The 22,346-nt window shown below is 41.2% G+C and overlaps 1 protein-coding gene and 1 long non-coding RNA gene across 5 annotated transcripts in view; one reads left to right on the top strand and one right to left on the bottom strand.

Moving 5' to 3' along the window:
• Positions 1-22,346, bottom strand: part of CIITA (class II major histocompatibility complex transactivator) — a 297,918-nt gene that overhangs the window by 17,042 nt on the left and 258,530 nt on the right. For all 4 annotated transcript variants that reach the window (XM_056535321.1, XM_056535322.1, XM_056535323.1 and 1 more), the window contains 7 exons: positions 20,412-22,026; positions 17,738-17,911; positions 17,361-17,429; positions 16,042-16,122; positions 15,253-15,345; positions 12,627-12,710; positions 1,732-1,815 (listed from right to left, as the gene is read on the bottom strand). In XM_056535321.1, the coding sequence (XP_056391296.1) occupies positions 1,732-1,815; positions 12,627-12,710; positions 15,253-15,345; positions 16,042-16,122; positions 17,361-17,429; positions 17,738-17,911; positions 20,412-22,026 (2,200 nt within the window). The remainder of the gene's footprint in view (positions 1-1,731; positions 1,816-12,626; positions 12,711-15,252; positions 15,346-16,041; positions 16,123-17,360; positions 17,430-17,737; positions 17,912-20,411; positions 22,027-22,346) is intronic.
• LOC130284688 (uncharacterized) lies at positions 10,494-21,130 on the top strand. Its single transcript, XR_008847121.1, has 3 exons — positions 10,494-10,747; positions 12,206-12,352; positions 21,019-21,130. It is a non-coding gene; the product is annotated as an uncharacterized LOC130284688 (long non-coding RNA).

The following is a 22,346-nucleotide window of genomic DNA, read 5'->3' as shown; positions in this document are numbered from 1 at the left end:
TGACTTTATGTTTATTATGTTCACGGAGCTCACGGAAAGGAGCCCGTTTAGGTCCGGGTTAAAGGTGCAATCAATGTCTTTTGTCTATTCTTGAATATTTTTAACTTTTTGTTATGTATTCTTAAAGTATATTGTAGCAGGATATAAAATGCTCGATTTTAACTATATGATGTTTTATAGAAATTTACTCGCGCTAAGGAGGTTTAGCCACGCCTCCTTTATGTTAGCGGGCTTTTTGTAACTATAAATGACCGCTATTCTTACTGCTTGTTACATCCGCAATTGAGAAAGGGTACGTAGTGACCCGAAACGCGTCTTGCCTCTGATGTGCCTGTAAAACTAATTTATCAAATAAATATGGTTTTACTTGATTAAGAACGGAAACGTTGCCTCATTGGAACAGCGCCGAGTTGGAGTTCTTTTTTCTTCTCCCGAATTTGCCTAATTCTGGACCTGATCACTCGGTGTCCAGCAACCACTCCTCTGGCTGGCAGTTCCCTGGTACCCCGCTATATGGGGCGATATGCTTAAAAACCAAGAGGTGCAACAGGTGAGAGTCCACCTTTAGGCTATCACCTCCCTCTATATTCGCAGAGTTACACGAGGCGCTGTCCTCTCTTTCCTTTTATTTTCTCTTATCAATTCTTAGAGAGTGCATACTTAGGAGGACAAACTTAAAATGCACCAGATTTATAAGAGTGACTCAGTGACTGAAAAATGTGATACATCTGTAGTCGGTCTAGTCCACAGTTTTTCAAACAGTGTGTCTCCAGCTGTTGCAAAAATACAACTCCCAGAATGCCCTGACAGCCTTTGGCTAGCCTTTGGTCTAGTCAAGTTTACACTGTTTAAGTTTACACAAACTATTAACTAGTTTACTCCAGACAGAGGTAATGGGACATCATTTTGGTGCATTATTCATTCGTAACTGTTAAAAAAAAAAACATTGCGACTATATTTTTACCGATAATGCCGAAAATGTGCACGTAAAATAAAATATGCCACAAAATTTTACAAAGTGCGAACCTCTCCTTAGTTAAAGAGACCATGCCACAGACATTTTAAATTAATGCGATAAGTGATGGGATGTGCAGCTTACAACTAGCGTACAAGGCGCTAATACCATAGGCAACCATAAAAGTACAAACTTGAAAACCCAGGGTGGCCAGGATAACAATGCGTCTACCTCATTATTCTGACCAAACCACCCACACCTTCTTTGCAGACACATTGTTATCCTGGCCACTCTGGGTCGATCATATTACATTAAAATCACCCACCGCATTGTGGGAAAGACTCCATAGGGGTCTTTTTAGTTATTGAGGACCGTCCTTCCTACTTTTTCATTTTAAAATAAGGGTATCATCAAGTATATCTAAGAAAAAGTCTTAAAGTGTCTAACGGGGACTAAAACTCTATTTCCCATTATTCCTCTTAGCCACTGACTGCTATAACAAAGTGTCAGGAGCCTGGTATCTCTGCCCGGCGTTGGTCAGAAGCCATGTGGTCTGTCATTGACTATTTTGGGACAATCATTGGGTCTCCAAAAAAAAGCAGGGATGACAGATGACAAAGTGGTGCACCATTTTCAATACACCTGCCATATGTCACCGTGACTGCCCCCCCCCCCCCCCCCCCCCGATTAGTCATTGATGGCATATTCTAGTGTCTATACTGAGAAAACCTCACTAATAATTCAGGACTACATGTTTATTGTCCCTGCGTACTTACTGTAAAGCCTCAAGTGACGTCATATCAGGAAGTATACTGGCCAACTCTTCAGCTCCCATATCACAGACGTTGTTGTTAAATAGGCTGCAAATGAAAACAAGTTTATATATACGTCAGTGAGAGACTGCAAACCAGCAAATTATTGTTCTACTTTGCTGTAACATAAAAGGGGTCATAAAGAGAGGTCTGTCATTTTGCACAGAGAACACTCCGTAAGAACCCATCCTCTAAACTGTATAAAACATAGCTTATTAAAGGGGTACTTCACTGGCCAGCGTATGGAACTAAATGTTCCGAACGCCGGCCAGTGGAGTACCCCTTTAACACTTGCACTTTTTATTTGCACTTGGGTGACTCCAGATAACGTACCTCGGCTCTTTATTAAGTGCCTTCTAATACTAGCTAAAGATCTCAACCATTGGTTTTATAGCTGTAATGTTACTTAAAGGGGTACTCCAGTGGAAAACATTTTATTTTTAAATCAATTGGTGCCAGAAAGTTAAACAGATTTGTAAATGACTTCTATTAAAAAATCTTTACCCTTCCAGTACTTTTTAGCAGCTGTATGCTACAGAGGAAATTCTTTTCTTTTTGAATTTCTTTTTTGTCTTGTCCTCAGTGCTCTCTGCTGACACCACTGTCCATGTCAGGAACTGTCCAGAGCAGCATAGGTTTGCTATGGAGATTTTCTCCTGCTCTGGACATTTCCTGATACGGGCATCAGGTGTCAGCAGAGAGCACTGTGGACAAGACAAAAAAGAAATTCAAAAAGAAAAGAATTTCCTCTGTAGAATTCAGCTGCTAAAAAGTACTGAAAGGGTAAAGATTTTTTTATAGAACTCATTTACAAATCTGTTTAACTTACTGGCACCCGTTGATTTAAAAAAAATAAATGTTTTGCACCGGAGTACCCCTTTAACACTCTGATACGCCAGTTTGTGTTAGGTGCTAAAAAACATATTGCACATAAAGTGGCATGGCTGCTGTTTACATACAATGAATCCCTGACACATTGTGGCACCCGCAACGTTTTACAACAAGCTGTGGGCCATGTCCAGTTGAATAAGCCACAGTTTGTGGAGAAACGTGGGGGGTGGCACTGTTTGGTGTCCATTATCTGACCTTATGATGTATGTAATGAGTGAGGACAGCAGCCACACCACTTTATGTGCAATACATAGCTATAACCTACTCTGATATATATATATATATATATATATATATATATATATATATATATATGCACACACACATGCTTAACCCCTTAAGGACCCAGCCAATTTTCAGTGTAGGACCCGGCCATTTTTTGCACATCTGACCACTGTCACTTTAAGCATTAATAACTCTGGGATGCTTTTACCTTTCATTCTGATTCTGAGAATGTTTTTTCGTGTCATATTCTACTTTATGTTAGTGGTAAAATGTTGTCGATACTTGCATCAACCCTTTAGGTGTTTCACAGGAATAGCAGCAAATTGAAGGAGAAAATTTAAAATCTTCATTTTTAACACTGGCATGTTCTTGTAGACCCAGTTTTTGAATTTTTACAAGGGGTAAAAGGAGAGAAATCTTCCTAAAATGTGTAACCCAATTTCTCTAGAGTAAGGAAATACCTCATATGTGTATGTCAAGTGTTCTGTGGGTGCACTAGAGGGCTCAGAAGGGAAGGAGCGACAGTGGGATTTTGGAGAGTGAGTTTTCTGAAATGTTTTTTGAGGGCATGTCCCATTTAGGAAGCCCCTATGGTGCTAGAACAGCAAAAATAATACCCCACATGGCATACAATTTTGGAAACTACACCCCTTAAGGAACGTAACAAGGGGTACAGTGAGCCTTAACACCCCACAGGTGTTTGACAACTTTTTGTTAAAATTGGATGTGTAAATGAAAAAAAATAATTTTCCACTAAAATGCTGTTTTTTCCCAAAATGTTTAATTTTTAAAAGGGGTAATAGGAGAAAATGACCCCCAAAATTTGTAACCCCATTTCTCCTGAGTATGGAAATACACCATGTGTGGACGTAAAGTGCTCTGCTGGCGCACTACAATGCTCTGAAGAGGAGGAGCGCCATTGGGCTTTTGGAAAGAGAATTTGTTTGGAATGGAAGTCAGGGGCAATGTGCGTTTACAAAGCCCCCCGTGATGCCAGAACAGTGGACCCCCCACATGTGACCCCATTTTGGAAACTACACCCCTCACAGAAACTAATAAGGGGTGCAGTGAGTATGTACACCCCACTGGCGTTTGACACCCCAGTGGCGTTTTGGAACAGTGGGCTGTGCAAATGAAAAATTAAATTTTTTATTTTCACAGACCACTGTTCCAAAAATCTGTCAGACACCTGTGGGGCGTTAATGCTCACTGTACCCCTTATTACATTCCGTGAGGGGTGTAGTTTCCAAAATGGGGTCACATGTGGGGGGGGGGGGGGGGTCCACTGTTCTGGCACTATGGGGGCTTTGTAAACACAGGTGGACTTCAATTCCGGACAAATTTTCTCTTCAAAATCCCAATGGCGCTCCTTCTCTTCTGAGCCTTTAGTTCGCCATCAGAGCACTTTACATCAACGTATGGGGTATGTTCTTACTCAGAAGAAATGGAGTTACAAATTTTGGGGGGCTTTTTTCCTATTTTCCCTTGTGAAAATGAAAATTTTTGGGTAACACCAGCATTTTAGTGAAAATTTTGGATAACACTAGCATTTTAGTTTTTTTTTCATTTTCCCATCCAACTTTAATGAAAATTTGTCAAACACCCGTGGGGTGTTAAGGCTCACTATACCCCTTGTTACATTCCATGAGGGGTGTAGTTTCCAAAATAGTTTCAGAACTGCAGTAAAATCAGCCACCCCTGTGCAAACCACCAATTTAGGCCTCAAATGTACATGCCGCTCTCACTCCTGAGCCTTGTTGTGCGTCCGCAGAGCATTTTACGCCCACATATGGGGTATTTCTGTACTCAGGAGATATTGCGTTACAAATTTTGGGGGTCTTTTTTTCCTTTTACCGCTTGTGAAAATAAAAAGTATGGGGCAACACCAGCATGTTAGTGTAAATATTTTTATTTTTTTACACTTACAGGCTGGTGTAGCCCCCAACTTTTCCTTTTCATAAGGGGTAAAAGGACAAAAAGCCCACCAAAATTTGTTGTGCAATTTCTCCCGAGTACGGAAATACCCCATATGTGGCCCTAAACTGTTTCCTTGAAATACGACAGGGCTCCGAAGTGAGAGAGCTCCATGTGCATTTGAGGACTAAATTAGGGATTGCATAGGGGTGGACATAGGGGTATTGTATACCAATGTATAGTGGTCTCAAACTGTAGCCCTCCAGATGTTGCTAGGCAACTCACCGGCTACCGTAGGATCCAGGGAGCCACATCGCCGTCCTCTTCTGCCGCCGATTGCCGCCTGTTGCCGCTGCCGATGGGTAAGTGGATCTTCAGTGACGGTCCTCTTCGGTTTCCCCGTTCTTCCCCGCCTACTGTGAGTGGGAAGAAAATCGCTGCAAATCCTAGGTGTCAATTCACCGGCGATTTGCGGCAATCGCCGACATGGGGGGATCTGATGACCCCCCTTGGCATTTGCGCAGGGTGCCTGCTGATCGATATCTCGCGTCCCATCACTTAAGGATGGAGGGCGTACCTGTACGCCCTCCGCATTTCCGATCACCGCCACTCGCCGGGGGCGGTGATCGGACCGGGTTGACTGCTGATATCTATCAGCAGGCATCCCGTGGCAATGCCTAGGGGGGTCCTAAGACCCCCCCATGTCTGCGATCGCCGTAAATCGCCCGTCAATTCAGACCGGCGATTTGCGGCGATTCCGGGTCAATGGGGTCACTAGTGACCCCATCGCCCGGAAAATAACAGTGATCAGGGCTGACACAGACAGCTCCGACCATGCTAAAGGATAGGAGCAAGGTGGCAGTGCTGCCACCTCCTCCGATACCCTGCCATTGGTCGATCAGGCTGATGACCAATGGCAGCTGGGGGCGGGAGGGTTAAAGTTCTTACCCCCCCCCCCCCCGCTCTGCCCACCGATCGAAGTTCGGGTAGAGCAGGGGAGAAACAAGGGGGTGGGAAGACCGGACTTACTGGAGCGGCATCGGCGGGAGAGACCATCGGGCGGCGGCGGAGACATCAGGAGTGCGGCCGGAAAGTGCGGCGGAGGAGGCTCCAGTGAAGATCGCCGGTAAGTGATCTTCACTGTGGCCTTCTAAAAGTTGCAAAACTGCAACTCTCAGCATGCCCAGATAGCCAAAGACTGTCTGGGCATGCTTGGAGTTGTAGTTTTGCAACATCTGGAGGGCTACAGTTTGGAGACCACTAGTTAGCGGTCTCCAAACTGTTCTTCCCCAGTTGTTGCATAACTACAACTCCTAGCATGCCCAGACTGTCCAGGCATGCTGGGAGTTGTAGTTCTGCAACATCTGAAGCGCCAGATATTGCAGAACTACACCGCCCAGCATCCCTGACTGTCTGGGCACGCTGGGAATTGTAGTTTTGCAACAGCTGTAGACACACTGGTTGGGAAACACTTAGCTAGAGTCTTTTTCCTAACTCAGTGATTCCAACCTGTGTGCCTCAAGCTGTTGCAAAACTACAACTTCCAGAATGCACTGACAGACCGGACATGCTGGGAGTTGTAGTTTTGCAACAGCTGGAGGCACACGGGTTGGAATCACTGAGCTAGAGTCTGTTTCCAACTCAGTGGTTCCCCACCAGTGTGCCAACAGCTATTGCAAAACTACAACTCCCAGCATATACGGTCTGTCAGTGCATTATGGGAGTTGTAGTTTTGCAACAGCTGAAGGTTTGGGGCACCCTGCCCTCCTATGTGAATGTACAGGGTACATTCACACAGGCTAGGGTTTACAGTGGGCTTCCTTCTACAAGTTTGAGCTGCGGCAGAAAATTTGCCACAGCTTAAACTCCCAGTGGAAAATGCACTGTGAACCCCCGCCTGTGTGAACGTACCCTAAAAACATTACACTACACTGACACAAAATAAAAAGTAAAACACTACGTATACATAAAAATGAAAAACGTCTCATACGGCAGTGTTTCTAAAACGGAGCCTCCAGCTGTTGCAAAACAACAACTCCCAGTATTGCCAGACAGAAATTGACTGTCCTGGCAGGCTGGAAGTTTTGCAACAGCTGGAGGCACCCTGTTTGGGAAACACTACCGTAGGGTTTTGGTGGAGACAAGCCCCATTCTTGTATCCAGGTCCGCCCCTATTGCAAAGTCCTAATTTAAGCCTCAAATATGCATGCCGCTCTCTCACTTCAGAGCCCTGTCGTATTTCAAGGCAACAGTTTAGGGCCACATATAGGGTATCTCCATACTCAGGGAAAATTGTGTTACAAATTTTGGGGGGATTTTTCTCCTTTTACCCTTTATGAAAAGGAAAAGTTAGGGGCTACACCAGCATGTTAGTGTAAAAAATACACATTTTTTCACTAACATGCTGGTGCTGCCCCATACTTTTCATTTTCACAAGAGGTAAAAGGAGAAAAAGACCCCCAAAATTTGTAACGCAATTTCTCATGAGTACAGAAATACCCCATATGTGGACGCAAAGTGCTCTGGGGACACACAACATGGCTCAGGAGTGAGAGAGCGCCATGTACATTTGTGGTCTAAATTGGTGATTTGCACAGGGGTGGCTGTTGGTTACAGTGGTTCTGACATAAACACAAAAGAAAAAATACCCACATTTGACCCCATTTTAGAAACTACACCCCTCACGGAATGTAACAAGGGGTATAGTGAGCCTCAACATCCCACAGGTCTTTGACTAACTTTCGTTAAAGTTGGACGTGAAAAAAAAAAATAATGTTTCCCCTGAAATGCTGGTGTTACCCCAAATTTTTCATTTTCACAAGGGGTAATAGGAAAAAAGCCTCCCAAAATTTGTAACCCCATTTCTTCTGAGTATGGAAATACCCCATATGTGGATGTAAAGTTCTCTGCTGGTGAACTACAAGGCTTAGAAGAGAAGGAGCACCATTGGACTTTTGGAGAGAGAATAAGGCTGGAATTGAAGGCAATGTGCGTTTACAAAGCCCCCATGCTGCCAGAACAGTGGACCCCCCCACATGTGACCCCATTTTGGAAACTACACCCTTTACGGATTGTAATAAGGAGTACAGTGAGCATTGACACCCCACAGGTATCTGACAGATTTTTGGAACAGTGGTCCGTGAAAATGAAAAATGTAATTTTTCATTTGCACAGCTCACTGTTCCAAAGATCTGTGATAACGCCAGTGGGGTGTAAATGCTCACTGCACCCCTTATTACATTCTGTGAGAGGTGTAGTTTCCACAATGGGGTCACATGTGGGGGAGGGTCCACTGTTCTGGCACCATGGGGGCTTTGTAAACGCACATGGTCCCCGACTTCCATTCCAACCAAATTCTCTCTTCAAAAGCCCAATGGCTTCTGAGCATTGTAGTGTGCCTGCAGAGCACTTTACATCCACATATGGGGTATTTCCATACTCAGAAGAAATGGGGTTACACATTTTTGGGGCTTTTTCTCCTATTACCCCTTGCGAAAAAGATCGAAAATGTTTTTATTTATTTATTTTTACGTCCCATTTTAACGAAAGTTCGTCATTCACATGTAGGGTGTTAAGGCTCACTTTACCCCTTGTTACTTTTCTTGAGGGGTGTAGTTTCTAAAATAGTATGTCATGTGTTTTTTTTTTTTTTTACTGTTCTGGCATCATGGGGGCTTCCTAAATGCGACATGCCCCCCAAAAACCATTTCTGCAAAATTCACTCTCCAAAATCCCATTGTCGCTCCTTCCTTTCTGAGCCCTCTACTGCACCCACAGAGCACTTCACATACACATGTGAAGTATTTCCTTACTCAGAAGAAATGGGGTTACAAATTTTGGGGGGCATTTTCTCCAATTACTCCGTGTGAAAATTTGGGGTAACACCAGCATTTTAGTGTTAAAAATCACATTTTTCATTTTCACGTCCAAATTTAATGGAAGTTCGTCACCTGTGGGGTATAATGACTCAATTTACCCCTTGTTACGTTCCTTGAGGGGTGTAGTTTCCAAAATAGTATGTCATGTTTTTTTTTACTGTTCTGACATCATGGGGGCTTCCTAAATGCGACATGCCCCCCAAAAACCATTTCAGCAAAATTCATTCTCCAAAATCCCATTGTCGCTCCTTCCCTTCTGAGCCCTCTAGTGCACCCACAGAGCACTTTACATCCACATATGAGGTATTTCCTTACTCGAGAGAAAACGAATTACAAGCTTTGAGGGGCCTTTTTACCTTTTACCCCTTGTAAAAATGAAAACAATGGGGCAACAATAACATGTTAGTGTAAAAAATAGAGATTTAGATTTTTCTCTTCCATTTTGCTGCTATTCCTGTGAAACACCTAAATGGTTAACAAACTTTTTGAATGTCATTTTAAATACTTTGAGGGGTGCAGTTTTCATAATGGGGTCCATCATAAGGGATTTGCAACATAAAGACCCTCAAATTTACTTCTAAACTTAACTGGTCCCTGAAAAACTCTGATTTGGAAATTTTCGTGAAAAATTGGAAAATTGCTGCTATACTTTGAAGCCCTCTGATGTCTTCAAAAAGTAAAAACATGTCCACTTTATGATACAAGCAGAGAGCTTCAAAGTTAGAAAAATGCTAAATTTTCTAATTTTTCCTGACATTTGGGAATTTTTCACCAGGAAATGATGCAAGTATGGATGAAAATTTACCACTAACATAAAGTAGAATATGTCCTGAAAAAAACATCTCAGAATCAAATTTATAAGTAAAAGCATCCCAGAGTTATTGATACATAAAATTCAGAAGAAGTTGCGTTTCTATATTGAGTGCACCCCCGGAACTGCCCCCCAGGTATCAGTACAGGTGTCAAGCTCCGTAATAGACTGTTAGTTTGGACTGCAGTGTCGGACCCCTTGCTTCTCTTTAGTTCTGGATACTTATTAATGCATAAAGTGATAGATGTCAGATTTTTAAAAAATGCTCCCGTCCTTAGGGTTATAATGGGCTCCGTCCCCAAGGGGTTAAGTACCAGGGTGTCAGGACGTACCCATACACCCTGGGTCCTTAACTGGTTAAAGTGCAACTGTCAAGTAGAAGATAGGCTTGTTATGCTGCACACACAGTGGGAGATTTATCAAAACCTGTGCAGAGGAAACATTGCCCAGTTGCCCATAGCAACCAATCAGATCGCCTCTTTCATTTTGCAGAGGCCTTGTTAAAAATGAAAGAAGCGATCTGATTGGTTTCTATGGGCAACTGGGCAACTTTTCCTCTGCACAGGTTTTGATAAATCTCCCCCACAGTGCATTAGGACTTAACAAGTCTCATCCAGCTGTTTTTATGGACATAAGGAACGCTACTATGTAAACACAAGTATGGCTGGATGAGGCTTGTTAAGTCTATGCATTGTGTGTGCCGTTTAAGAATTCTATCCTACCTGATGGTTGAACTTTAACTTTACTTCTCCGTTATTCAGAACATTTAAAGAGTACTTGTCACCAAATAAATCTTTTAATATAGTGTTCCTTGTGTAATTAGCAGACACTTTCCCATTCACTTGCTTTTAAAATTATCAACATAAATATGTTTAAAATGTTATATAAAAAACAGCCTCTAGGTGGCACTGTTCTGTTCCCTGTCACAATTTATACTGTGAGTTTGGTCTCCTCTCGTCCTGGCAGGAGTCCAAACTCAGGAAGTGTTTCTCTGCACTGAGCTTGATTGTCAGCTGCACAGAAAGTGAAAGCTCCACAGATTCTCACAGAAAGCTGCACAGACTGAAAGCTGCAGGAGAACCTCACTGATAGCAACACAGAATGAAACATGTACAGAGCCTGAGATCTTCTATTTATCACAGCACTGCAACCATGTGAGGGTGGAAGTGGTCCCCCAGCAGGCTTCAGTGATGTCATGCCTGCTTGGAAACACTTTCTCTTTCTCCTGCTGGGAAATTGCACTATGTGAGCCAGAATAAAGGTATGATATACAGCTTTTTAAAGCTCTGAAAGGGCTGGAGGGGTGTTAGGAGAAGTTAGGGAACATAGCCTGAGTTAGTTTAGAACTGTTTTTTTTGGTGACAGGTACTTTTTAAGATGATCTGATTAAACATCATGATCTTGTGCCTGATAAGCATAATGACAGAGGGAAATAGAATGTGATAAATCTTTGCTAATTTGTGGAAAAGGAAAAACTAAAATATTGTATTGACATAAGTATTCAGACCCTTTACTCAGTACCTAACTGAAGCCCCTGTCGCAGGGATTACACCCTCCAGTCTTCCCGGGTATGATACCACAAGGTTAGCACGCCTGGATTTCGGGATTTTCTGATATTCTTCCCTGCCGATCATCTCAAGCTCTGCCAGGTTGGGGACCGTCGGTGCAAGCCATTTTTAGGTTCCTCCCAAAATGTTTGATTGGGTCAGGGCTCTGGCTGGGCACCTCAATGAAATTCACAGTATTGTCCCTAGGCCAATCCAGTGTTGTCTTGGCTGTGTGCTTAAATTCAGTGTCATGTTGAAAGGTGAACCTTCACCCAGTCCGAGGACTAGAGCACTGTGCATCAAGTTTTCATTAAGAATATCTTTGTACTTTAATCTATTGGCCTTTTCTCAACCCTGACTAGTCTCCTTGTCCCAGCTGCTGAAAAACACCTCCACAGCATGATGCTGCCACCACCATGCTTCACTGTGTTGGTGGTATTGGGCAGATGATGAGCAGTGCCTGATTTCCCCCAGAATTTACACTTATTTGAGGCCAGGAAGTTCAGTCTTGGTATTGCTACACCCAAGAATCGCGTTTCTCTCATGCTTTATTTTGCAAACTCCAGGAAACCTTTCATGTGTCTTTTTACTAAGAAAAGGATTATTTCTGGCTACTCTGCCATGAAACCCAAATTGGTGGAGCGCTGCACTGACATTCGAAATGTTTCTCCCCTTTGCAGACAGGATCTGTGGAGCCCAGCAAGAGTGACTACTGTCTTTTTGGTCACCTCTCTTACCAAGGCCATTTCCCCCGACTACATAGTCTGGTGGGATGGATATATCTAAAAAGAGTCCTGATTGTTCCAATCTTCTTCCATTTAAGAATTATGGAGGCTGCTTTGCTCTTGGGAACTTACAATGCAGCTGAATTTTTTTGTACCCTTCTCCAGATCTGTGCCTCCACACAATCCAGTGTTTGATCTCTACAGGCAGTTCTTTCTACCTCATTGCTTGGTTTTTGCTCTGACATACGTTGTCAGCTGTGAGACCTTACATAGACAGGGGTGTCTGGTGTCATAGCAAAGGGTCAGAATACTTATGTCTATGCAAAATTTTAGTTTTCCTTTTTAATACATTTGCAAAAATGTCAAAACATTTTTTTTTTACATTCTCGTTATGGGGCACTGAGTGTTGATGGAAAATGTCTTGGATTTTTTATTTTTTTATTTTAGCACAATACTGCAACATAACAAAAGAAGAAGAAAAAAGTGGACGGGTCTGAACACTTTCTGAATGCAATTGTGATATTAAATCAATAACATTGTGCACCATCGGATACAAATAGGCAAGAATGTACAGTACAATGACGATAAAAATTGGTAAGACACAACTATTTGCATTGCTTTGCAAGTCGCCATTCTCTCCTGCAGGTGTAACAAGGTTGTTAACTTGCAAAAAGAAAAATCCCGTCCGATAAACGTTTTTCACAACTTGTTATAACTGACAGTGCAGATTTTGTGAAATGAGCTCATTCTGAAAAACAATTACAGGAAATACAGTACCAGATACCGGTATGTACACAAATATATTTGTAGAGTTCTGCAATGAATCATATAAAGAAGACCCCCTCACTATGACCGTTCTTTCATTTACCTAAGTGTCTGTAATGAGTGCAGAGATGGCAGAGCAGCTGCTAGTTTCTTTGCTCCCACACCAGTAATGTTATTCTGTGACAGACTGGGAAAAACATAAAAAGATTGTTATCTTGAGTTCTTACTAATACACATTTTATAGATTTTTAGTATTGGAGTTTTTAGGCTTCTAATTCCTAAAATCAACAGTTCATAGTGCAGTTTCCTTATACATTGTAATATTAATTACAATCTTATTCTGTGCTCCAGAGTCCAGTGGGCGGTCCTAATCAGTGAGTGACCGTTATCTCTGTACACAAGGAAGTGGACTCCTAAGACCAGAATGGACAAAGATTATATTCAATAGATTAAAGGTCATACTGAACCTTTTTATTTTACAAACCTATATATATCAATCCGTTAAGAACCTCCTGATCTATAACATGCTGCTCCTAGATAGGGCTGCTTGTTGAATATGACAGGTTCCCTGTAAAGGGAGTCTTTCAGCGCATTATTGCATGTAAAACCACAACCAGTGTTTTATATCTGCTGGATATTCATGTTACCAAAAATAATGTTCCTGGGCATCAGATTACTCCAAATTAAAAAAATTTAGTAATTTCACTCCTAATATTAATATTTAGTTTATGCCCATCTAACTGATTCACAAAATTAAAATATAAACCACATCTGAACTACTCAGATTGAAACCTAAACTACTGTCAATGCTGTGTAATTTTTGGGGGGTTGGCCACAGGTCCTGTTTGAGAAATTCCACAACCTGTAACCTGTACCTGTTCTAACATGGCTAGCCCCTTAAGGAACCGGGGTTTTTCCGTTTTTACACTTTCACTTTTTCCTCCTTACCTTTAAAAAGTAATAATTCTTAAAATGTTGCACCTAAAAATCCATATGATGGCTTATTTTTTGTGCCACCAATTCTACTTTGTAATGACATCAGTCATTTTACCCAAAAACTACAGCGAAACAGAAAAAAAATCATTGTACGACAAAATTGAAGAAAAAAACGACATTTTGTAAATTTTGGGGGCTTCTGTTTCTACACAGTAAATTTTTGGGTAAAAATGACACCTTCTCTTTATTCTGTAGGTCCATACGATTAAAATGATACCCTACTTATATAGGTTTGATTTTGGCCTACTTCTGGAAAAAATCATAACTACATGCAGGAGAATTTATACATTTAAATTGTCATCTTCTGACCCCTATAACTTTCTTATTTTTCCGTGTACGGGGCGGTATGAGGGCTCAATTTTTGTTCTGTGATCTGAAGTTTTTAGTGGTACCATTTTTGTATTGATTTGATTTTTTGGTTGCTTTATATAAATTTTTCATGTTATAAAAAGTGACCAAAAATACGCTATTGTGGACTTTGGAATTTTTTGCGTGTACGCCATTGACTGTGCAGTTTAATTAATGATTTATTTTTACAATTCTGACATTCACGCACGTGGCGATACCACATGTTTTTATTTACACGGTTTATTTTTTAAATGGGAAAGGGGGTGATTCAAACTTTTATTAGGGAAAGGGTTAAATGATCTTTATTAGCTTTTTCATTCGGCGATCGGACACGCAGGAGGAAGGTAGGGACCCTCTGTGTGTCCTCCAGCTGTTCGAGATGCCGCGATTTCATCGGGAGCTAGCCGGGAGTAGTTTACTTTCACTTTAGACACGGCAATCAACTTTGAAAGCTGCGTCTAAAGGGTTAATAGCATGTGGCACCGCGTTCAGTGCCGCGCGCTATAAGCCAAGGGTCCCAGCCGTTGTTAGAGACTGGGCCCAACCCGTTATGACTCAGGGACACGGCGTGGCCCCGCGTTATAGAAAGGGAGTAGACTCAGGGCGTACAGGTACGCCCTGGGTCCTTAAGTGGCTAGAATAGATGAAAAAACAAGAAATTTGAAGTAATATTAAATTAAATATAAACTACGTTTTTCAATAACACTGCTGCATGCATTAGACTGTATCACCGTAATTCTGTGTGAAATTTAAAGGGGTACTCCGGTGAAAGCCTTTTTTCTTTTAAATCAACTAGTGGCAGAAAGTTAAACATATTTGTAAATTACTTCTATTAAAAAATCTTAATCCTTCCAGTACTTATTAGCTGCTGAATGCTACAGAGGAAATTCCTTTCTTTTTGGAACACTGATGACATCACAAGCACAGTTCTCTCTGCTGACATCTCTGTCCATTTTAGCAACCATGCATAGCAGATGTATGCTAAGGGCAGTATGGTGGCTCATTGGTTAGCACTGCTGCCTTGCAGTGCTGGGGACTTGGGTTCAAATCCCACTAAGGACAACAATAAATAAAGTGTTATTATAATGTCAGCAGAGAGAACTGTGCTCGTGATGTCATCAGAGAGCATTCCAAAAAGAAAAGAATTTCCTCTGTAGTATTCAGCAGCTAATAAGTACAGGAAGGATTAAGATTTTTTTAATCAAAGTAATTTACAAATATGTTTAACTTTATGCCACCAGTTGATTTAAAAGAAAAAAGGTTTTCACCGGAGTACTCCTTTAACATCACAATGATGGCCAGAAGCCCAAGTTACATTCCTTTCCTCTAGTTCTTTCAAATTCAGATCACTTCCTCAAATTTATTAATGATTTTCTAACACTTACTCCAGGGCCTGGAGACATTGAAGTTCAGGAAATTTTTCTGCCAGTTTCTCAACTCCTTTATCGCCAATGTGATTCTCTGTCAGGTTGTTCAGACTGTGGAAATTTTTGAGAGGAAAAGGAAAACAATTATCAGGAAAAAGTTAAATAGTAACAAACTTACTTTTTAAATGTTTTCGTAACTACCACTAACCGATTATATGAAACTACAATGTGAAATAATATACACTACATCTCCAATCTGATCATGCCTGCAACCGTGTTATGTGGCCTTCTATTAAAAATAAGTGAAATCTCAAACAGTCAGAAAAACTGTGTTCATTATAGGAAAAAAGCAAAATAAGGTTATGTGTTTTAGACTAAAGAGCCCTCTGGCTAAAAATTATAATTCAGTTTACTCAAGGCTACAATCATACTATGTGTTGCACCTAATAAAAAAAAAAAAACTGCACGAGAAGATGCAAATACCCTCTTTGGAAGTTTTTGACTAAATTGCTTGAAGATTAATTATGGACACACTTTCTCCATAGGTTTTTATTTAAAAAAAATTAGTTTGCGTTCTACAGAATCTGTTATCAGTAAAGTCCAACAGAAAAGCAATTCTTTAACGGGCTTCTCTTCAGCCTTTCTTTCTTCTCCTTAAGGACCTTCTAAGCTGATGTATGACCTTATCAAAGCTGACCTTTCATTTGATTACAAATCAGCTTTGTTGATCCTTTTTTCAGTTGTTTCAGTCATCATGCTTCCTTATGTATATACATATTCATGTTCCTATGACATTGAAATGCTTACTCTAAGTGTTGAAGAGCAGGTAGTTTGGGGAGAATTTCCACAAGCTTCAAGAAGCCATCTTGTCCGTGTTTCTTTCCGAGCCTAAGGCACAAAAACATGGTCACAAAATAAAACACTGCATAAATATTATAGCAAAGACTGTAGAACTTAATCCTACAGGACCATAGGGTGGTAAGTGCTTTTGAAGAGGCACTCCAGAAACACTTTTTCCCTCCTAAAATCACCACCGTCTGCTCCTACTTTTATCGGGTGGCTTTGTTTCCCTACTAAAATGCTGCTCTCAAAAGTGACAAGGCAATTCACACTGCAGTAAATGTGTGGACCAGAAGTCCCTTTCTTTATGCAACTCTAGAAGACACTCAATGTCAGTCTTGGGGCCCTTTTATCTTATAGATCAGCACTTATTATTATTATTAATAATTTTTCCGTCACGATGTCCCGTCACTATATAACGCCCGTAATGAATTACAGGCATATGCGGGTGCAAACGGGCAGTTACAAGACCCCATAGGCTGCAATGCAATTTAGTCACGGCCGTCAGGGCTTTTGTAACGGCCGGGTTTCGCCGATATAGTGACGGAACTTCTGACGGAAGTTCCTAAACGGAGATATTTCATAGTGTGAAAGAGGCCTAATGTTCCATTATTAGCTGAAATCTGAAACCAGCCAACCAGATACAGCATAGTCATAAGGCCTGCTCTTTATTTATTTGAACAACAATATAATACTTAAAGGGGTACTCCGGTGGAAAACTTTTTTTTTTTTTTAAATGAACTGGTGCCAGAAAGTTAAACAGATTTGTAAATTACTTCTATTAAAAATCTTAATCCATCCAGTACTTATTAGCAGCTGTATGCTACAGAGGAAATTCTTTTCTTTTTGAATTTCTTTTTTGTCTTGTCCACAGTGCTCTCTGCTGACACCTCTCATGCTCTGGACAGTTCCTGATACGGGCATCAGGTGTCAGCAGAGAGCACTGTGGACAAGACAAAAAAGAAATTAAAAAAGAAAAAGAATTTCCTCTGTAGCATACAGCTGCTAATAAGTACTGGAAGGACAAATATTTTTTAATAGAGGTAATTTACAAATCTGTTTAGCTTTCTGGCACCAGTTAGTTCCCCTTTAAGCTTCCTTAATAAAGAGGGTTTTATTCCTATATGGGCTGTTTTGGAGATATGAGCAGAGCTGAGAAAGAGGAATTCAACCTTTTAACGAGCATCAAGGCTTCCATATAACTGTTTAAATTACTTTAGCACTTGCAAGCTGCAAATAACAAGCAGGTCTAGTAAAGATATTATTGAATCAATTCACCGACATACCCAAATGTGAGCCTCTTCAGATTTTTCACAGCAGGAATTTCCGTAATTTCCAGGCATGAATTTAAAGCGCTGTATATAAATAAAAAGGGCGCAGAATTAAGAATTGATGAATTTCATTATGGCAATGTATATACATTGGGGGAGATTGATAAAAACTTGTGCATAGGACAACCTGCCCAGTTGCCCATGGCAACCAATCAGATTTCTTCTTTCATTTTTAAGAAGGCCTTTGAAAAATAAAAGAAGCAATCTGATTGGTTGCTATGGGCAACTTTTCCTCTGGACAGGTTTTGATATATCGCTCCCATTATGTACATAATGGCTCCTGTGATAGTAGAGTTATGCCATTGTGAACAGCCCCTAATGTAAATTCTTACCAGTTACAAACGTCATTCTGGATGTCTACAAGAGCTTTTAGGTCTGTGACATCTTTCAGGCTTTCTAGCTTGAAAGGTTCTAAAGTGAATTTTTTGATGCACTTCTTCAGTAGTACAGTATGCCCGTTAGCTAGCAACATCTTCCAGAGGTTAACCGTATCACTGAGGGAGGCTCTGCAGAAAACAGATGAATGGAATTTATCTAATGTAATTTCATTCTGATATTTCCTTTGCTATCTACAAAGCTCAGGCTCATTTACAGTACCCAAATAAGTGAGGTTAGTCAGCGAACTATGCAAAACCATTGTATAGTGAGCCAAGGCTGTCTTAGGCCACGTTCATACATCGTAAAATAAATAGAAAAATACATCTGTAAAATAGAGTAAAATACGACCATATTTTTACTCTTATAAGTTGCACAATGAAAGTCAATGAAAAAGTGACTCTCAGCACATACAGGCCCTGATTTACTAAAAGTGGAGTGTAGTTTAAATTTTTTCCTTGGTATTTACTAAGATTTCCCGTCATTTTGCTTTTTACACATGCTCTGATCTGTAGGGTTTTCCTCAGCTCAAATCCACCACATTTTCTGAGGAAACCTTAGTAAATATGTTGGGTTTTTGTGAAAATGTCAGGGGCACACCCCTTTTCAATGACCACGCCCCTCCCCAACGACCATGACCCTTTTTAGGGTTTTCTCAGTAAAACGGAGAGTTGGTCGGGGTTTTTTTCAATTCTGGCGTAAATTCTGGAGCAGACAGAATCTGGCGCACAACCCGACAAAACATGTAAATCAGGGCCACAGTGTTTAAAAAAGCTTCTGTAAGTCCCATGTTTTTTTAAACAGTGTGTGCACTTCCCAAGCTGTTTTGGAGGTACTTTTTCCCTGACTTTTTTATGAACCATGTGAACATACCCTAAAACTGGGCATGAAACATCTGAGTCACATTAGATACTGGAGATGTATATAACCATAGCCAAACAAATTTTTTTTTTCATTTAACAGGAAAAAAAAGGATTTGGAGGGAAGGTCCTATAGAAAAATTAAAATTGTTCTCCCAAACAAACGACCTTTAAAGTGTACATCAAGCAATAGTCGGGCGGGAGGATATCATTTTAAAATTTGCGGGCAAATCACAATAGTCTCAGGGCAAGTCTTCGGCCTTCACGTTTCCCGTGAATTAAAAAAACAAGCATCATTGGATGTACACTTTAAGGGGCCTAAAACATAATTGGAGATTATATGACAAGTCAGAATCTCTCCCAGAAGGGACAGTTACCTATCTGTAGACAGCGGTTTTGGGTTCTTGCCCCTCGTCAGGCCGAAGAGAGAATTTCAATGTGGCACTGAGAAGGCAGTGTGTCTCCCTGAGAGGACTGGCAAACTGGCATATAAAGTCATACAAGCAATGTAATGCTCCATGTCTTAAGGCCTCTTAAAGGGGTATTCCTCCCCTAGACATCTTATCCCCTATCCAAAGGATAGGGGATAAGATGTCAGATCGCCGCGGTCCCGCTGCTGGGGACCCCCGGGATCCCCGGGGGTTCGCTCTGTGCGTAATGACGGGCGATACGGACGTAGCAGCGTGACGTCATGGCGCCGCCCCTCGTGACATCACGGCCCGTCCCCTTAATGCAAGTCTATGGGAGGGGGGGTGACGACCGCCACGCCCCCTCTCATAGACTTGTATTGAAAGGGGCGGGCCATGACATCACGAGGGGCGGAGCCGTGATGTAACGATGCTCCGGCCCCTGTACCGCCCATCATTACGTGCAGAGCGAACTCGCTCTTTGCTGTAATGATAGTGCGGTGCCGCAGCGGGGATTCCAGGGGTCCCCAGCAGCGGGACCGCGGCTATCTGACATCTTATCCCCTATCCTTTGGATAGGGGATAAGATGTCTAGGGGCGGAATACCCCTTTAAGGGTTCAATATACATTCGAAGCTACCTTCAGCAGCTAGCAATGTAGAGCAAGTTCTCATCTTTGTGGAAAAGATGAGAACAATTATCTTATCTTATACAAGCACTGTAGAATATGGGGATAGTGCACTCACCAACAACTTGATCGATGAGAAATCCAGGCTTTATTCAACTCAAAGCATGAGGATACATCCAAACAGACAGACACACAGGGAGCATCGGTAGACAGCTGAGGCGGGGGGCGTACACAGGGGCAGCAACAAGTTTTGCGCACAAAGGCGCTTCCTCTGGCCCGTACTATATAGAGGAAGCGCCTTTGTGCGCAAAACTTGTTGCCGCCCCTGGGTACCCCCCCCGTCTCACCTTTCCACCGATGCTCCCTGTGTGTCTGTATTTGAGTTGAATAAAGCCTGGATTTCTCAACAATCAAGCTGTTGGTGAGTGCATTATCCCCATATTCTACAGTACTTGTATTTGCTGTGGTCTTTTCATCTTGGGATGAGAGCACCACCCCGATCCAGACCATATTAAGACTGACACACGTGCTGAACGCTGGAAACCATCACTGCATATCATAGGAGTTTTGAATTGCTAGAGGTGCCAGACGTCTTTCTTTTCTCTGTTCTATTCATTATCTTATCTTATTTTATCATTAATAAGCATTTCATTTTCTGACAAAAATATAAATAATCCCAGTTGGTTGATGAGATTCAAAGACATGAAGACCAAAATAACTGTAGTATATTTACCTACCTATATGAGCGTATTTTTTTCAGGCTAATCAGTTCTTTTAAACCTTTCTGATCAATACCAGTCTTCCTGAGATCTAAGGAAACCTTTTCTTCTGACCTTTGCAAAACCTTCTTCAATACAAACACATCAGGTGGGGTAAGTCGAGTGTCCAAAAATGAAAGTTCTTTATCTAGTGTAACGTCTAAACTACTTATGAGGCGCAGGTTATCTGTTCCATATACACAATGTAAAACTTCAAGAAGTCTCTGAGGGCAGAACTCTGAAAGCTCCAAGGTTTGAAAATATGCAATCATTTTCTTTTGTTTTTTAACATGTTTGGTTAACTTTGAACTGGAAATCCCATTGTTGTAACACACCAGACCAATCAGGAATCTCCGTACCATGTCTGGACAACTTTCTTGGTTCCTTCTCTTTTTAGGATCAAAAGAGACATATCTAACCAAGTTCCTGTCATTTATTTTGTCAAGCATATTAACTGCAAAATAAAAGTTTTGAACCAGTGCCAGTGCATTAGAAGGTGTGACAGTGCCTTGACCCAGTCCCAGTGCATCTCCAGTGTCAGAAGGTAGGCTTTGACTTTGTAATTCTAATGAATTTTTTTTTTCAGATTCAAAATCAAGACATGACACGTCTACTGTGCGATTTTGGATCTCTGCCCCATCAGCAATACAAGTGCCATGAGCATGCAAGTTTTTCTGAAACAAGCCTTCATATAAAGCAGCTAAAGACAAAGGTAGCTCTTTGTTTCGAGTCTTTAAATTCTCCTCTGCAAATAAGCACATCATTTTACACATGAAAGGAATATAACAGTAGCTGAACACATATGGATAACCTTTTATCCATTCTAGTGCATTGCTGAAATCTGGCCTTTCCTTAAAATACTCTTTGATGTACCATTCCACTTGACTAGGAGAAAAGCCCATCATCTCAATGATTTTATCAACTTTTCCCAAGTACTGATTGAGTCTTTCTCTGACTCTTGCAGTTATCAGCAGGGTGCACCCACGTAGGAGCTTCTTCTGGAAAAGGCCAGTGAATAAGTCCTTAGCTTTATTGGTTTTACTAGGTGATGTGGTAAAGGAGCCATGAAGAAGACCTTCTGGGTCCTGAAATTCATCAAAACCATCAAAGATAAGAAGCACCTTCTCCGAATTCCTTAGAATATGCTGGTACACATCTATGTTCTTCTCTTGAGCACAAGAAGACAGCTTGAAAAGGAAGTCCTTAAAGCTGTACTGCTTACTTACATCCATATTTCTACACTCAAAATAAAAGACAAAGCTGAACTGACCAAACTTCCCAGTTGACCATTCATGGCAGATCTTTTTGACAAGTACAGTTTTGCCCATTCCAGACTGTCCAAGTAGTGCAATAATTTTAGTCTCCATTTCTTTTGGATCGTCAAACAGATTCAAGAGTTCAAGGGTATGTCTTTCCTTTTCAGCCAAATCATAATTTAGTAATTCCTTCTCTGCTGTTTTGCTCACAACCTTTCCAGTTTTGGGATTGATCCTACTGTTCACAAGCATTGTTTCAGTATAAAGGGAATCCTGTTCCAATGCAAATGTTTTAAGACATAGTTGTTTCTGAGCTTCTATAAAGGAGTTCACAAGTTCTAAAGGAAAGAATAAAATAGTGAGTGACGAAAAACACATAAAACTGTTAGTGTAACAAATTTAAATGGAGTTCTCCAAGACTGAGGAAAATTGGTGGGTCCAACTGACTGAATAAGGTGGGGTGCTGTATAATCTTTGTTGCTTTATTAGGCACAGCCCAGTACATTTTCTAGCGGATATGTCTGTTATTGCAGCTTAGGTCCATTCACTGAGGATTAAGCTGCAGAGAGCTGCAGTACCAGGCACAGTCACTACTATACAATGCATTTTGTACTAAAAGCTGGAGACACTTATTTTTGTCGCTACCAACTGTACATGG

This window comes from Hyla sarda, chromosome 8 (genome assembly GCF_029499605.1).
Source record: "Hyla sarda isolate aHylSar1 chromosome 8, aHylSar1.hap1, whole genome shotgun sequence".
In the NCBI taxonomy this organism is placed as follows: domain Eukaryota; kingdom Metazoa; phylum Chordata; class Amphibia; order Anura; family Hylidae; genus Hyla; species Hyla sarda.
The sequence above is the reverse complement of the archived record's forward strand: the minus strand, read 5'-3'. Positions and strand labels throughout refer to the sequence as shown.